The 17370-nt window shown below is 42.8% G+C and overlaps 6 protein-coding genes across 8 annotated transcripts; 4 read left to right on the top strand and 2 right to left on the bottom strand.

Annotated features, from left to right (window-relative positions):
* Positions 1-4442: 4442 nt before the first annotated feature.
* On the bottom strand, positions 4443-6503 carry LOC116651433 (uncharacterized). The gene is made up of 2 exons (XM_032437755.2): positions 6345-6503; positions 4443-6287 (listed from the first exon to the last, which is right to left on the bottom strand). The coding sequence occupies exons 1-2, from the start codon at positions 6347-6349 to the stop codon at positions 6032-6034; spliced, it is 261 nt and encodes an 86-aa protein (XP_032293646.1). The 5' UTR covers positions 6350-6503; the 3' UTR covers positions 4443-6031.
* Positions 6504-6593: 90 nt separating this feature from the next.
* LOC6631088 (RCC1 domain-containing protein 1) lies at positions 6594-8243 on the bottom strand. 2 transcript variants are annotated; one of them, XM_032437736.2, is made up of 5 exons: positions 8113-8243; positions 7527-8052; positions 7388-7463; positions 6918-7329; positions 6594-6787 (listed from the first exon to the last, which is right to left on the bottom strand). In XM_032437736.2, the coding sequence occupies exons 1-5, from the start codon at positions 8204-8206 to the stop codon at positions 6759-6761; spliced, it is 1137 nt and encodes a 378-aa protein (XP_032293627.2). In that variant the 5' UTR covers positions 8207-8243; the 3' UTR covers positions 6594-6758. The 2 variants fall into 2 exon arrangements, with proteins under 2 accessions (XP_032293627.2, XP_032293630.1); XM_032437739.2 differs by lacking the exons at positions 6594-6787; positions 6918-7329 and having other exon boundaries at positions 7518-8052.
* Positions 8244-8315: 72 nt separating this feature from the next.
* LOC6631089 (ADP-ribosylation factor-like protein 3) lies at positions 8316-9396 on the top strand. 2 transcript variants are annotated; one of them, XM_070207200.1, is made up of 4 exons: positions 8316-8457; positions 8742-8870; positions 8931-9062; positions 9121-9396. In XM_070207200.1, exons 1-4 carry the CDS (start codon positions 8455-8457, stop codon positions 9394-9396), a joined length of 540 nt encoding a protein of 179 aa, XP_070063301.1. In that variant the 5' UTR covers positions 8316-8454. The 2 variants fall into 2 exon arrangements, with proteins under 2 accessions (XP_070063301.1, XP_015027546.1); XM_015172060.3 differs by having other exon boundaries at positions 8742-9062.
* A 277-nt stretch (positions 9397-9673) lies between these two features.
* LOC6631264 (ADP-ribosylation factor-like protein 3) lies at positions 9674-10816 on the top strand. The gene is made up of 4 exons (XM_002053780.4): positions 9674-9820; positions 9886-10026; positions 10088-10324; positions 10385-10816. The coding sequence occupies exons 1-4, from the start codon at positions 9674-9676 to the stop codon at positions 10520-10522; spliced, it is 663 nt and encodes a 220-aa protein (XP_002053816.2). The 3' UTR covers positions 10523-10816.
* A 504-nt stretch (positions 10817-11320) lies between these two features.
* On the top strand, positions 11321-14735 carry LOC6631265 (uncharacterized). Its single transcript, XM_002053781.4, has 5 exons — positions 11321-12492; positions 12578-12726; positions 13624-13903; positions 14122-14418; positions 14508-14735. Exons 1-5 carry the CDS (start codon positions 11698-11700, stop codon positions 14586-14588), a joined length of 1602 nt encoding a protein of 533 aa, XP_002053817.1. The 5' UTR covers positions 11321-11697; the 3' UTR covers positions 14589-14735.
* A 1329-nt stretch (positions 14736-16064) lies between these two features.
* St2 (Sulfotransferase 2) lies at positions 16065-17230 on the top strand. Its single transcript, XM_002053782.4, has 2 exons — positions 16065-16472; positions 16537-17230. The coding sequence occupies exons 1-2, from the start codon at positions 16138-16140 to the stop codon at positions 17150-17152; spliced, it is 951 nt and encodes a 316-aa protein (XP_002053818.1). The 5' UTR covers positions 16065-16137; the 3' UTR covers positions 17153-17230.
* Positions 17231-17370: the final 140 nt, after the last annotated feature.

The raw sequence follows: 17370 nt of genomic DNA, 5'->3' as shown, positions 1-17370 counted from the left end.
TAACCAAGCATCTATATATATTAAAATCGAATGTGCAGGCATCTCGATTTGGCCATGGCAAGCAGCTTGGCATAAACGCATATTACATTACGGCCAATCGAATAGACTGGGAGATAGACAGCTAGACACTTGGATAGTTGGACAGGGGCGTCAGACAGGACAGGCAATGGTTTTTTGGGCAGACAACGAACCAAAAATCACATGTATATATGTAGTCGCAAATGGGATGATGAAGAGTTACCGCACAGATAAAAAGAAAAAGGGAAAATGAGCAGCAAAAGTTGAGATAAAAAATATTTTCAGAGCTTGCGTTGAAGGTTCACTGAAAGCTGCATGCGAAAAAATTCAATTGAATTGCTGCCGAATCCTTTCCAGTCCTGTGAGTAAAATAATAATAAGAAAAATAAATACATAAAATCTGGCTACTGTAAGTAATATTCAAGGCATTATCAAAACCCTATTATTCAATGCATTTAAGTTACGCTAAAGTTTTGCTCTAATAGTTTTATCGGAAAGTTCGTGTTCTATTTATACTTACTTACGCTTACTCCGTAGATGTCGAGAAATTGCTTACGAAATCAAACACTTTTAAATACAAAAAAAAATAATTAAAAACGCCTTGAAGTTAAAGGCGCCAAGTTTTAACACATTTAATCTCTTGAAGAAAAATCTTCTGGCGACAAATTGTTATAATTCGTCCACAAAATTTTTAGAAATTGTTAATAACAAATTAACTATGCAACAAAGAAAATACATTCTACGTGATTTAGTTTTCCAGCATAAATATAAATTCATATTATTCTCAATGTAGACTTCTTGACTGAAGTATTGGCTCCTGTTGATTGTTTTATCATGAGCAAAGAGCCAGGATTTATATATAGGCCCATTTACATTGAAGTGGCATTACAGGAAACTGTGATTATGCCCTACCCAACCGAATTGAATCACTGGGGCTGCGTTTCGATTGCAGTGTAAACTTTCCTAGAAGCGATTACAGCAGCCCATAGCTTACAATACCATAAGCGCATTAACGCCGGCAACATGAATCACCAAATTGCACAAACAAAAATAGAGCCCCAACGCGTTACGTATACGCCGCGTGCCAGCATTTGCCGAACGTCAGACGGCATGCCAAAAATACAACAACAACAACAATAAATGCCGGCTGCCTGTTGCCACACTTATCCCAATGCCAATGCCACAGCGTGGAGGATGCAACAACAACCACACACTCGAATCTGACTCTATGTGTGGGCTGCTGTGTGTGTGTGTGTTTGTATGTGTGCTTCATCGTCCCAATGCCATAGATATACAGCCGCGTTGTCGGGCCTGGGCACGTTCCGATGCTGCGCCAAAAATAACAACTGCCAGCCTGGCAGCCAGACACAGAGCCAGCCAGTGGGCCGGCTGTTGGGGCATGGCCATTTGGCCATGAATGGGCTACGTTTTTGGGCGTTTTGTTTGACCAAAAAGTGCAGCTGCCGAGACGAAGGTCGCGCACGCAGTCCGGAGACCCAATGCTGACCGCCAGCAACGGCAACAGCAGCCGCAGCAGCAAATGGCAACAGAATTTCATTAGACAGACGCAATGCAAAAATGCAGCAGTTGCCGTTAAGTGGCTGCTGCTGCTGCTGCTGTTGCTCGTGGCTGTAGGAGGATGTGGCAAGCCGAGTTTCACTGGCCTGAAAGCGAAAGCTGTTGTCGGTTGCATGCAGCGCGTGGGACGACGGGCATCGTGTGCCATGGCCCGGCCGCTGTCGCCGCGTAATCATGTAATCTTGGCTCCATCATTGTTGCTGCTCTTGTTGTTGTTGGTTATATAAGTGACTAACTTCAATTAGGTGTCGCTCTATGGGGCCGTTTGGGCCAGGACAATCAAGTCGTCAACACAAATTGCACAGTTGTCATGGAATTTTAACCGGAGAGCCCCAATTGAATAGGATGAATGGAGTTTCAAGCGATTTGCATTGCAATGGAGCCTTGCACTTGATCCAACATAATCAGAAGCGCTTAAAAGAACTTCGGATACAAGTTTTTTCAGTTTTAACAACTTAATTTAGTTTATTTAAGTATGTTTATTTTAGTTACAGTTATTGTATCATGTCCATCATTCATTTGTTCTCCAATGCTTTCTACTATTAGGTTACCTTTTGTTATAGTTCAAAGAAAGCAGCCTCACCCGCTCCAAGCTTCAAATTGTACAAAGATAGTACAAAATGAGTTTAAAGTCAATCGAACAAGAAACAATAGTCGGAATCAACAGTTCCCACCCATTTCAGCGCCGTGGTGGTCGTTAATTCAACCTTTGGCCCGCATTTTTTAGCCCAAAGGGATGAAATTTCCGAAAACTGTGAAACATATTTCAAATAAATTAACACAAAGATCTTTGAACATTAGTTTGAGGCCGATCGGAAGTAAAACCTGCATCACATAACACAATCAGTCAGGATAAAACTAAATAACTTCAGCTCGAACAAATAGCATATATATAAATAATATGTAAGCAAATTTCTATTGATTTACGTTGCTCGCCGTTCAATTAGTCAATCAGTCAACCAGTTAGTCAGCCAGGATAAAATATAAGTCCCTCTCGCATCGTGAGTGAATATATATAGTTCATGTAAACAAATGTCGATTGCTTATCGTTGACCACAGTTCAATCAGTCAATCAGGCAGTCAATCAGTATAATAAATAAATTCCTTTGACACCAAAAGGGTGCATTTCACTGCCTAAACCAATAGATCAACGGATCGACGCTCCGTCAGTCAGTCAGTCAGTCAATCAGCCTGTTGGTCAGCAAATGCTCGTTGCATACGTCGATTATCGTTCAATCAGTCAATCAATCAGGCTGCCAGTCAGAATATAATATAAAATCCTATCGCACCACGGTTGAACATATATAATTCCCATTGCATATCGTTGATCACCGTTTAATCAGTCAGTCAGTCAGTCAGGATAAAAAATAAATCAATTTTGCAGCCAAGAGTGAATACACATATATTTCGTGTAAGCAAATTTTCACTGCTTATTCGTGCATTTACAGTCACTTAACCCCACAGACACAACTGTACCAAAAAAGAACAAAGCTACCCAAATGAAGGGCATACAAAAATGGTGCAGGGCATGTAAAAAAAAAAAAATACACCCAACAAAAAAATGAAAAACACATACTTAGACGTACGATACGATAGCATACGTAAAAAAGTTTGCCACTCAACGGCAGACGCCAACGCAGAGGCGACCCAGCGCCAGGCGCAGACCAGAATGCAACTTGGCACACGTAGACACATGTGTATGTGTGTGGGAGAGCGAGGTGTGTGTGCATGCAAACGGCGGGGGGACTTTGTAGACAACTGGTAACAATAACGGCATTTTCGATGCAGAGCAGCGAGGAAGCGACGGTAACGGCAACGGCAACGAGGACGACGGCGACGTTGACGAAAAGGACGCGCAGGATGAGAGTTGGTTGTCGAGGACGAGTTGCCAACAGCCACTTGACACTTCCGTCGTCACATGAATGGAGCCGTAAAAATGCGACGCTGCATTCGTCTTCTCTTTTCCCATATTTTTTTTTTTTTTTTTTTTTTTTTTTGGGCCAGTCGAGGGCAACGTTTTTATTTGGGCAGCAATATGAATGGGAGCACTTGTGCGAGTATGTAGAATGTGGCAAATACATTCATGCATAATTTTTATGGCACATAAGGGGGACAAGAAATGACTCTTTCATACATTTGGGATGCCAAAACGTTTTATGAACACGTTTCTCCTGCCACTCAATGTGAGTTTGCAAGCTAAGGCAAGTGGGCACAGTCATTAGCGCAAATTCAAAGCGATGATTAGGCGGCGGTAGGGGGCTTCCATTGCTGGTCAATGTACGCCAAAAAGCAAATAGGCCGAGCGCCAAGCTAGGTCAGGTGGGGCCTAAGCCCAAATGTGTTGAAACCTCCCACTTAGCGCGAACAAACAATGCAAACTGCAAATACGCGGCCAGAGCCATGGCCAAGGAGTAGCCTGTGCTTGTGAACTGCCCAGGAGATGGGGCGGAGGAGCTCGGCGTGCGGTGGGCGGGGCGCTGTGTGCAGCGTTGCATGCGGCACAGCACGCACTTGCAGCCTTGCAGCACACGGGCGCAGCAAACAAACTGGCCGCGTCTTCTGCTGCTGCGCTTTGTATGCCCTAACAGAGAGCATTTTAAATGTATCGTGCTATATGGAACCTATAAAGCCAACAACTTTTAATTGGATATACACCTAATTCTATTTGGTTCCAGAAAAAACGGTGTAAAAAAGACACAAGCGTAGTTATTCAGCTCTAAAAACAGAAAGAAAACAGGTGTATTACTATCTGCCCCAAACTCTGTAATTACAAGCTGCACAGTTTTCGCCAAATAGCTTGTTAGGGTATTTCAAGTTCGGCATGTCAAACTAGCTACTCTTCTTTGTTGTTGTTTTTTTTTTTTTTTTGGTTATGATTGACTGATTTCTGTTGAAACTTTGGCGTCTGCTGGCACGCATGAATTACAATTTTCGAGTAACGAAATCCACATGCACCTACACACACACACACAAACACTCGCACACTCGCACACACACACACACACAGATAAACAGAGAGAGTGCCACAATTAGCACATTCTGCACTTGGCTTCTCGGATACTTCGAGTGGCTCTGATAAGCTCCAGAAACGGAAACTCAACCGTATTTCGCCTTGAGCCAGGCGCTTGAACTGGCCACGCCAACAGCCCCACCCCCCTCCCTCTTTGTCTTCAACCGTAACCCGCCCTCTTTGGCATGTTGTCTGTCGTCAATTGCTGGTAGCAAATAGTTTAGCGGCCTAAAAATGACACTGCCAGGCTTTTATTTAATTTTTCGTTTCTATTTTTTTTTTTGTCGATAACAAAGTTTGCTCAAAAATGGCGCTCATAAAAAAGTAAAGCCCAAAAGCAAAGCCTATTTGCGCACCGCACTCTGTCCGACCGCTAGAACTGTACTGCAACACAGCGAATCGCACAGTGCGTTATAAGATAAACATTTGTTTTTACTTTTTCATTTGGCAAATAACATAAAAACGTTGAACTCGGTGGAACACCGCAAAGAGATAGGCATACAGATAGTAAAGTATGGGCTATAATGAACAACCGAAGCGCTACATTCAAATGAAATAAAAGACAAAATGGGCTTAACTATGGCAGATATTAAAAACTTAAAAGTTGACAACGAAATTCTAAATTAGAATTCAGCATGGACCGAACCCAATTGCTCAAGTCAAGTTTGAACTTTAAGCCAAAATTGCTCAAACCAAAACCCGAAGCGTGGGCTTAAGAGAAATATCTAGGCAAGTTTGGGGTAGTTTGTCTCAAGGCTTGACTTTGACCAACTTAATATTTATAAAAATATGTGGGTTCTTTGTTTTACTAAATAAAAACTAGGAATTTAATTTTTTTATGGACCTACCCTATAATTTATCAATATATAAACCGAAAGAAACTTCGGTTATTATATTTATTCTATATGTATATTCATTTGTAATACCCAATCAAAAAGCCATGCAATTCCAATAACAAAATTATCACACCGTTCCAAGAAATACCCCCAAACCGCCCACTTCCCACCCTATGCACACACACACGTACACACACGCACACACACACACACACACAATTCAAACAATGAGAGTCCCACCAAAGTGACGAGTCGTCAGTCGTCGAGTCGCGTCGCGTCGGACGATCTACAAGTGCTGAAAAGTTTATTGCACTGCGTGTCTGACTTTTGCTAAAGCAAATATTGTTTAATAACATTTTTAAAAATAAAATTTACTGATTACACGCGCGACTGCAACGACAACGACAACAGCGCCGGCAATGGGACATCGGCCTCGGACCTATCCCAAGACAAAAAATGCTGTGTGCCCCACACTCGAGGCGTGTTTACTTTTGATAGACAGGCAAAAAGTTGTCAAAAATATACAAAAAAAAAAATTGATGTATATATTATAGTATGAACAAATCCTGCTTTTGCACACACGGATCCCTCATTGTAACAAAAAGGGCAGTTCGCGTCCTTCGTGAATCGAGCGCATAATTTCCATAATCAATATGAATATCAGAAAATTTTCGATCGACTGACGCAGCAGCATCATGATCAATTGTTCGTTTTGCAATCGATCGCTGGAGACCCACAGTATATAGTCATCACCAAGCGCATCCTGAATCGAGCGATTCGTATATCTATAGGGATAAAGAAGATGGACCCCAATCCGCCAGAAGAGAACAAAGAATATGCTGGGACTGTTGGCAGATTGGTATGGATATCGAATGCGACAGACGGTATGGAGAATCACTTACGCCATGTTTAGCTGCAGGTCACCAGCATGAAAGGTTTTATGTTTATTTTTTGGGTTTTGAGTGTTTTGGGTATTTTGGGTAGTAAAATAAAAATTTTGGAAATGCTTGACGTGAAGCTGTGAAAAATACTGCTTTGAAAAGTGAAGCCGAAACAAAACGAATTCTAAGTGATTAATTTACAATGCTAGTGTGTTTACAACGCAACTGAGAAAGAAGGCTATGTTAAAGGCCGAGGCTGAGCTAACAACATATTTTGTTAATAATAACAATAACTTTTTATTCACTAAAATTTTGCAAAAATCGAAATCAACTGCATCTACCTGGTGTGAATCTTGGCTAAAGCTTTAGCAAAGACACCATGATAATACTTTATATGGTATGTGAGTAACATAGCAGTTAGTACCATGGCGCAATTTAAGTACCATAGCAGTCAGCCTTAAGAGCTGTTAACGTAAAGCCGTTACAATTTCGAAACATAAAAAAGAAACGAGGCCGTTTACAAAAAAAATTTAAAATAGTTCTACTAAAATGTAAATAGTTTATAAATAAAGAATATAAAACATATTTACTCACACAAGGCAATCAAGCTGGACCACGGACCACAAAACACAGTATAATTATTACCCTTAGGCGTATCTCGTACAGCTTGAAATATGTCCAAGTATTCCAATTTAGTGGGCTGCGTGCCCAGCTGGCCGTGGGCACACCAGCCACTAGCCCAGAGTCTGCCACAGCTGCGCAGGAGCAATGTGTGACGTGAACCTGCAAATACTTTTAGAGGCGCACAGGCATCATTCTCTACCCCGCAACAGTCTGGCAAATCATGCAGCTGAGGCAATGGATAAACCGTGGGCTCTTTTAGCAAACCATCGGGTTTCATAACGCGCACACCCAGTTGACCTTTGCAATTCAAGCCCCACGTATAGAGATCCCCAAATGCAGAGATGGCTACGCTATGCCAGCCACCAGCGGCAATGTGTGTTATCTACAATGTGTGTGGATGGATGAATTACTTGACAAGCTAGATAATGAAATTTGCTTACCTTAATGCCCGCCAGCGCCTCCAGCAACAGTGGCGTCTCCACTACAGCTAGTGTTTCGTGGCCTAGTTGTCCACGACTGTGAAATATTTGCATAAAAAGTCACAAAATTTTGTTCAAATAAACGACTCACTAAACCTACAGTCCATTGCCCCAGCTGTAGACATCGCCATTGCCGTTCAGCAACAGGGCATGCTCGTGTCCGCACTCCAACTGTTGGACCCGCCATTGACGTTGCGGGAACTGATGCAAGCAGCTGGGTATGCTGTACACGGCGTTGTTAGCGCTTATGGCCACATTAATATGCGTGCCACAGGCTATGTGAGTGATGTCGTGTGAGGCGTCCCTAGCTAGCTTAGGTGTACCAAAAATAGTTCGCTTTGTGGCTGCACTTGTTGTGGGGGTTGTTTCCAATTTGATGTGTTGCAATGTTGCATTCATCTTGGCTGGCAGCTTGTACAGCTCGCCATTCTGCAGCAGCACCAGGCAATGTGAATCGCAAGCGGCTAACGCTTTTATACTCGCAGGTGCCTCCACTTCCAGGCATTCCCCAGGCACCAAGTTGAAGAGTCCGCGCAGCCATAGCTTAGTGCCCACAGCATATGCGGTATAACGCCAGCTCAACGCAATTATAGCGTTACCCGCGTCATGCCCGGGTACGCTAATTTCTAAAAATTTAAGGATTTCAGTATAAACTGTGAGAATGTTATTTGGTAGCAGCTACGAACCGGTTAAGGCAGTGACGCGACCGGAAATGCGGTCAGTGTTGCTTCCATTGTGCTGCCCAAATGCATTGAACCCCGTAAATAGTAACTGTCGCATCTTCCGCTTCGCCGACAGCGTTTGCGCAGCGACGCGCACTGTAATAGGGGCTGGGCGCCGCTACCTGCGGCTGTTGCTCTATTGTTTGGTCGACCGATGTTTAGTTGCTAGCTAGCATTGCACCTGTAATGTTGTCGCTGGTGGTGGTTTTCAATTTAGTTGTTTGAATTGTGCTTAAATACAATTGCTACAGTTGGTGCTTTTTAAGTGATCGCACTTCAAATAAGTTATTGTAATTGTTTTACCAAATGGTAGGTTGTTTGCTGAATACCCAGATTATCAGTCACGCGGTAGCACTTAATTATAGTATTTTTTTCTTTTCTAAATTGCTCTTATTATCCAATAATATATATTTGTTTATTTAACTCGGTTGTCATGGTAACTTTTTGGCGTGATAGTATCGATACTTTATACTCGTGCAACAGCTGTTCGTAAAGTGTGACCAGCCGAAAGCTCGATAGCACTCGCCATAATATCGATTTACATTCTGCGCGAAAATGAATTGCGCTTTCAAATGTTTTTATTTTGTTTTTAGGGTCTACTTTCGCTGTTGCGCAAACTGCGCCCCAATCCGGAAAAGGAGGCACGTATTTTGCTGCTCGGTTTGGACAATGCCGGCAAGACAACGATTCTCAAACAACTGGCTTCCGAGGATATAACAACGGTGAGTATTTTGGAACAGATGCGTCTTTGCTTTCCTAATAGTCGTTCCAATGCTTCGCAGGTGACGCCCACCGCGGGCTTTAACATCAAATCCGTAGCAGCAGATGGGTTCAAATTGAATGTATGGGATATTGGCGGTCAATGGAAAATAAGGCCATATTGGAAGAACTACTTTGCCAATACCGATGTTTTGGTAATTTCTTACAAAGTGTTGATAGGATTCAAGCATTCATCATTTGCTACCATGACAGATCTACGTTATAGACTGCACGGATCGGAAACGCCTATCAGAAGCGGGCAGTGAACTCTTTGAGATGCTTATGGACAATCGTTTAAAGAGAGTACCGCTGCTGGTGTTTGCCAACAAGCAGGACTTGCCCAGTGCCATGAGCGCCTCCGAAGTGGCCGAGGCTCTGGGTCTAGTGCGTCTAGAGGAGCGCACTTGGGAAATTAAGGCCTGCACAGCTGTAGATGGCACTGGCATCAAAGAGGGCATGGACTGGGTGTGCAAAAATATGAAAAAGTAGTTTAGAGTTCATTAATTTGTGCTACTGTAAGATTAAAGCTATTCAACCTACACTACTTACTTGAAAAGTGTTAAAGGAAGTGCCCCTTATATAATTATAGAGACCATAATGTTATCAAAATATTCTTGAATTTATTTGTTTGTGTGTTGAAACTAGCATAAGCATACCAGATCGAAAATGACATATCCCTACAATTCTTAGCCATTATCCAAATCTAAGTAGTAGCTTGTGTATAGCTCACACTTTTTAATAACATCAACAAAAACAATAGCAATAAATGTCCTATATTTACAAGGGTGTCACTTCGTTCCTGGGCAAACTAAAGGGGACGCCCTCGGAGGAGTTTAATGTGCTTATTCTGGGCCTGAACAATGCAGGCAAGAGTACTTTGGCGGCCCGCCTTAGCTTGGAAACCGGGGACGCCGTAAGCGGACCAACAACCTTATTAGACATTAGTCACATATTTATATACATGTATATTCCAATAAGTTAAAGCGCATTTCTCCTACGGTCGACCTAACCGAGCGACATTTAAAATTTAAAAGGATAAAGGTATGCTTGCGTGACTTGAGTGGTCAATGGAGGATGCGTCAATCGTGGCATACATTTTATCAGGAAGCCAACATATTGGTATTGCCCATACATACCTTAATCTTTAAAACACTTTCTCGGCTAACCAATTGATCCGTAGATCTTTGTTGTCGATAGCACGGACGCGTCGCGTTTGAGTGAAGCACGTTGCGAGCTCTGTGATGTTCTGCTGGACGAGCGGATGGCACAGGTTCCGCTGCTGCTTTTGGCCAACAAACAGGACGCGGTTGGTGCTTTGCCAAGTTCCATGATATCCGAGCTGTTGGGATTGAACCGTTTGGAGGGTCGTGTTTGGGAGATACACGGCTGCTCCTCATTGGCAGGCGACGGCATCGAAGTGAGTAGAACACTAATCACTTTTTTATTCAAAAATGCCATTAAATATTATTGATTTAAGAGTACGATTGGTTGGATCTACGGTAAACTTAAGAAGCTCCGTACACCAAGTCGTTTTAGTAAACTTTTAACTCCATCTTTTCTGTTTGGACCAACATGTTCATTGGACTTTCGACGGCGCGAAATGAACATTTCATAAATTTATGTAATTGGCGCACAAAATAATCTATTCTTATCGAATTTAACCGAAAATGGGCCATGACACACATCGAAAGAAGCCAGAGAGAATTACAGTCGAAATACAATATGACATCCATTCGTTTGAGTTATACATTTGCATTGAAAAATTATAGTTGCAAGATTTTTAAAGAAAAAATCCTACGGACACGATCTAATACACTACAACACAGAATTAAATTAACTTTACACAACTTTTTTTTTTATGAAGGTTAGATTAAATTAAACAGCCCAAAGAAAATTTAATAGCAACCAAAAAAATGTCTTTTATTCTCATGTTACGAACATTGTACATAAATACGTACATAAATACTCTTTCAGTATGTATGTATGTATGCATATGGACGTAGATTAAAGCTTGCAAAAAGAACCAAAAAAATGAGATAAAGCTGAAGTCATGGCAAGAAGAACGACTTCAAAGCGACAGAACGAGTGTGTGTGTGTGTAAAAAGAAAGTGGGTAGAAAATATAAACAAAGTTAAGTCCAGCACAGCGCCATAGAACAGCGCAAAAGCATTCAAAAATGTGCACACGCACACACGTACACAAACGAATTTGTATGCTGGCAGCAAACTGACGTGGACAACTCGCAAGGCGGCGCAGGCGTGAAGAATGACAACAGACGGAGAGAACAAGAGACTGAGAGAGAGCGAGAGAAAGACCAAGTGCAGGAGAAATGTTCAGCGAGCGCTAGAAGCGAACACAGCTGAGCTTGCGAGAGTCTTCACACAAGCTCACAAGCAGCGCCAGATGCAACATGTTGGCCGGGCCCAGACGGGCGACTTAAGAAGTGTTACAAACAGACTCGCAGTCACAGAAGAAAGAAAGTTTTCGCCTGAGCTGGCTGTGTTTGCTGCGTTGCAGGCATCAGAGTACATATTACTTATATAGTATATGTACATGTAAATAAGTACTTCCCAGTCTCGTGGAATAACAACAGATTTTCGTCTTTGGCTTGCAATTTTCAAGCCATTTGCGCAGTGAAGCGTCGGTCGCGCTGTTGTTGTTATTATTGTTGTTGTTGTCGTCGTCGTCGGCGGCGTTGTTTAATTGGCCCAACAGCAAAATAGAAAAAAATAGCTAAAAAGAAAAAAAAAAGTATCTCAAGTGTGTGATTGTGAAAGTTCCTGCCCAAAAATGTACATGAAGCGAGCTCTATTTGTGCTGGCGCTGCTCAGCGCACAGCCCTATGGCCACATGGCCAGTGAGGATGAATCCAATCCATTCCTGGACATGGCCTCCATGTTCATACAGGAGGCATTGTCAAATCAGAACGGTGGCGGTGGCGGTGCTGCTGCTGGCGGGGGCGGTGCGGGCGCCGGACTGGCAGGTGTCGCCTCCATGATCGGCAGCTTCATGCAAGCCAATGGAAAAGCCGGTGGCGGTGGCGGCGGTGGCGCCATGCAAATCTTATCAGGTCTGGGCAGTCTGCTGGCCAACAATGCACGTGGCGGCAATGGAGGTGGTGGCGGCGGTGGGTTTGATCCGTCCATCATTGGAAATGTCCTGGAAATGTTCACACAAAACGATGACGAGGATTCTGGCGCCGCTCAAAGGCGCAGCAACAGCGGCGGCAGCTCTGATGGCGGCTCTGGCATTGGCCTGGACACCATTCTGCAAGTGGCCTCCGCTTTTATGAACACACAGGGCGGTGCCGAGAAGCCAGCTACACATACCCATCATCAACAGAAGAGATCCGCATCCGAAGAGCCAGAGTCGGAAAATGGTATCATGAACTTGTTGCCGCTGGTTATGCAGGCAGTTAGCTCCTTTGCTGGTCCCGAGGGCCAGAGCACACAGGAACGCCATAAGAGTCATGCCTGGGTGCTGCCACCATTCCTGGAGCATGTGCACGTGCTGTGGGATCACTTCTCCAACTCGGAGCTCGCCGATGCGCTATACGAAAAGTCGGGCGTCAACAAGATCATGAAGGTATATCACGAGATTTGACTGAGAAATTCGATTAATATAATGTTTAAAAATTTTGGTCTCATAACAATAACATTTATTTATGTAGGGCTTCAAGGGCCGTGATGGCAAGTTGGATTATGACAAATTGTTCGAGTCTCTGAACAATCAATCATTCCGTCGTCGCTGGATCAAATCGGCCACATTGTATTTGGCTGACTGGGCCAGTTATTTGGCCAATCCTGAAAACTATCTCAGGTGAGTCAGGTGCATATAATTTAAAGCATTAATCGTGAGGGTGAACGATGCGTGTTAATTGTGGAACACGTTCTGCTTTCTCAACGGTTTTAAGCCGTTTAGCACCCTGCTGTGATACGATTCGAATTCTGAGCGTTACGTTTAATGCAATACGAATGCGCGTGTACATGGAGGCAGCGCAACTGGCTCAAACAGCTGCCAGTTAGCGTTGTTCGTGTTGTTGTTGATGTTGTCGTTGTTGTTGCTGTTGCTGTTGCTGTCGGACGAGTTACCGTTAACTGCTACCTGTTTGGCATCGAACATGTTTGAAGCTCTCTTGCTTACCTTTTGACACACTTTTAATGCTGACGGCTTTTAGAACACGACTGTTAATCTTACTGGTCAACACAAAATTGAAAAAAAAAACAACAAAACAAACAACAAAAAAGAACAGTACAAGTCCAACTCCAATTCCTGGGTTTGAGTTCGAGTTTTGGATTTAGCTTGGCTTTGGGTGTGCGCTTGCGTGTTTGCGTGTGTGTGTGTGTTACAGTTACAAAGACGATGGCGCATCATTAAAATACACAAACAAAACCAAAGCCAGAACAGTTTATTTTGTATATGTGTGTGTGTAGGGGAAACCGGTTTGATCAGGAAGTGGGCCAAAGGCAAAGTACATAAGCCGAGTGCCTTGGCTATTTGGGTCGCGCTATATAAACACAAATACATATATGTATGTATGTATGTATGTATGTAGGTATATGGAGACACTTTTGGCATAAGCTGCGCCGCGCCAATCATTATTAGACAACGACAACAGAAATAACTTCCACTTTCTAGCTGCCCTTTCACTCTGACAATGCTGCGTCATTAAAGGCAACGCTCATCAATTTTGTTTTTCTTTGGCACTTTCCACAGATATTTCCAGACGGCGCAAATTATGTTCAACGGTCTGTTAAAATCTCAAGGTTATCCCAAGCAAACCTATTTCGATCCGGCACGTCCCAGCGAGACAATTTCAAACCTATTGAACCACGTTGCCAAACATCATTTGAATGTGAAAATCGATGCGCGCCAGTACGTGAAACCCGCAGTGGGCTATGCCAAGGAGCTGCTGAAACTGGGCCAAGCACGTGGCCTGCTGCAGTTCAATGCTACCGAGATCAGTGATAGATTAACGGATACACTGAATCTGGAGGTAAGCATGTTGCGGCCAATTGAATTGCTAACCAATTAAAGCGCCGCAATGAAAGATTCTCTAAAACGAAAAAAAAAAAAAAAAAAACTAAACCAGCAAATAGCAGAAATTAAATTAATTACGCTACAATTTTCTCTTTTGTTCCACGGCGCACGCATCAACCCAACCCATACTCCATACTCCACATGGCCAACCCACAAACAACAAACATCTAACAGGTTATCGAACCGGTGCTTAAAGTCCATCGCGCCTACAGATACATCTCGAAGTCGCCGCAATGCGATCGCTATGTGCTCTGCCAGCTAAATGCAGCTGCTTTGGAGCAACAACAGCAGCAGCAGCAGCAACAGTCCAAGAAACAAGCGACTGCCTCATCGCCGGGCGGTCTCATTGCCGGTGTTAGTCCGAAAATTGTCAAGATCGGCAGCATGGGTGCCGCGATCTTCATTAGCACAGAAACCGGTACACCATTCTGGACGCTATTTGGGGTAATCAATGCGCCATATAATTGTGAGGTGAGTCCACATCCGTCATAGCCGCATTTTTACTCATTCTAATGTGATGCTGTTGCTTTATCGCAAATACAAAACCAATCTTTACACAGGTGAAATATCCAGTCGACTGCAATGGCTTCCATGAGGGCGAGGCCAAGGTGACCACGGAATATGTGCACAACGAGTTGTAGTTGTAGTTGCTCCAACTAACAACATAACTTTTAACGAGTGCTCATTAGAATGATTTAGTTGTAACTGACAAAAAAAAAAAAAAGAAAAAAAAAGATTTCAAGTGTATATAGTATTACGAACTGCAATAAATTTTAATTTAATTGGTACATTTTTAGATTAAGTCATCTTTAAGGGAAACAATATAATAATATTATCTTAACTCTGTTTAGAGAAACACTTTAACAATTCAACCCAATATCCAAAAGTACTTGGTTATTGCCTATCCATCTTAGAAGATGTGTGCTTATATATATATATTTGATATATATACTCGTTTATATTTTTATACAGCAATATTTTTTGCGTTTATGGTTAGGTTTCCCGATGCCAACTAGCTGTATGAACATATAATATTTATTGTCCTTAGCCCATCCAAAACTTTTGTTTCCTTTTCCGAACATTATTGCTTATACGAAAACTATAATTTGTACACAGACTGTTTTCTACAGTGAAAACTACAAATTATTATATTATAATTTTGTCGTGAAATATGTAACGCATAGTAGGAGACAACTCCGACCCCATAAAGTATATATACTCTTGGTCAGCATCAACAGCCGAGTCGATATAGACATGTCTGTTTCTGTCCCAACTAGTCCCTCACTTGTAAAGCTATCTTAATGAAACGTTGCAAAAGTTTCTGTTTCTGTTGGACGAAGCACATATGTCAAAACCAGCTGGATCGGACCACTATATCATATAGCTGCCATAGGAACGATTCCTCGAAAATTAAGTTGTATGGAAAACTTTTTTGTCTTTCAAGATAGTTTGATTAAACACGGCATTTAAAGTTTTCACTATGCTCCCTTCATTTTTAAAAAAATCTTATTAAGAACGGCCTACTATATTATATTTCTGCCAAAGGAACGATCGGTCCAAAACTAGGTTTTTGATTAAAACTTTGTTTTATTCCAGATATCTAGACCAAGCTCGGCATTTACTAGTTTCCCTGTGGTTCTTAGATGCGGGCAAAGCACTATACGCATTATGAATAGGTTGGGTATGCAAGGGTATTAGATCTTCGGCGTGCCGTTCTTTCTCGTTTAAATCTTTAAAATACAAATTACAAATTGCGAACCTTCAATTTTAAGTTCGCAAATGCAAAACCAAGTTTCTGGTTGTATAATTTGATTTTAAATAAATTAGTTTCATATAGGCTGGGGAAGTCAACTATTTGTTTATCTAATGGTAGTAAAAATAAGTCTCACATTAGAACAATGCGTGCCAACTGATCGAGAAGTACATGTGAATATAAGTGTTGGCCTGTTGGGTTTCGCGGAGGATGGGTTTGGGCAGGGCTAAATGTGCCAGGCTAAGCTGATGCACTTTGCAAATGCGATTGCACTGAGCCGGTTTGGCGCAAACAAGTTAAAATTGCGGGCAACTTAGCTGGATTCGCGTTGCCGTCACTTTCACCGCACTTTTGGGCTCACTTTCCTTTCACACTTGGAGCTGGAGTCAGTCGACTGCAGGTATTGCAGGCCAACGGTAGCAGGAACGCCATATGCCATGCAGCTTGTTTATCGGGAACTGGATGCGGATATTGTGCGTCGCACAAATGCCATATTTCCGGCGCAGGATTGCTTTGTCGAGGTGCTGCCCGATCAACTGATCATACCACGCAAATATGTAGAGCTCGGTGAATCGATAAGCAATTTGCCCGTCTATGAAGATGATGTGTGGATGGTGTCGTATCCACGTACCGGTTCGACGTGGGCCCTAGAGATGGTCTGGCTGCTAGGCCATCAGCTGGACTTTGAGGCCGCGAAGCAGGATGTGCGAATGCGTGCACCCTTGATTGAGCTATCCGCACTATTCAGCATAGACCATCATCAGTGGGTAGCGTACGTATAGACTTTGGTTTTTCTTTTGCGCAAGGTAACTCTACTGAGCCTGAACATTTCACAGGGATGCTTTTGGCAACACAGTTGAGCTGGTGCGCAATCTGCCACGTCCTCGGTATGCACGTTCGCATCTGTCCTGGCAGCTGCTGCCAGAGCAATTTGAGACGGTCAAGCCAAAAATTGTGTACACCGCGCGCAATCCCAAGGATCTGTGTGTCTCCTACTATCACTATTGCAAGCTGCTCCATGGAATCAATGGTGATTTTGAGCAATTCGTGGAGCTCTTTCTGGGCGGCCATACGCCCATGGGCTCGTACTGGAAGCATGTGCTGCCCTTCTGGAAGCGCAGCGTTGATGATAATGTCCTATTTATTAAATACGAGGACATGATTCGCGATTTGCCCGCGGTGGTAAGACGCTGTGCCCAATTCCTGGATGTTTCAAATATTCTCAACGAAGCCAACATGGCGCGCATTTGCGACCATTTGAAGTTCGACAGCATGCAAAACAATAAAGCCATCAATCTGGAGCGTGAACTTCCTCAGAGGGAGACGAAATTCATACGCAAAGGCAAAATTGGCGACTGGCGAAATCACATGACCGATGAAATGTCCGAGAGATTTGATTCATGGTCCGAGCAACATTTGCGCGGAAGCGGCTTGACATTTGATTACGATTAGAGCCATGTGCTTCTGTATATGAATTGTTTATATATTTGATAAAATCATTTTGAAAAATATATTACAGTTACAGTTGAAGATGATTGCAATTATTTGATGAAGATCATTGATATTGATTGGTTAGTTTACATAGTATGCAAATTTCACCCCGAGCGGCTGCAACTGTTTTTCACCACACTGTTGGTAGGTACTTATGTGTTTTATATCAGTTTACAGTG

The sequence above is a fragment of the Drosophila virilis genome, chromosome 2 (genome assembly GCF_030788295.1).
Source record: "Drosophila virilis strain 15010-1051.87 chromosome 2, Dvir_AGI_RSII-ME, whole genome shotgun sequence".
In the NCBI taxonomy this organism is placed as follows: Eukaryota; Metazoa; Arthropoda; class Insecta; order Diptera; family Drosophilidae; genus Drosophila; species Drosophila virilis.
Note: the sequence above shows the minus strand (reverse complement) of the source record. Positions and strands in the feature narration are given on the sequence as shown.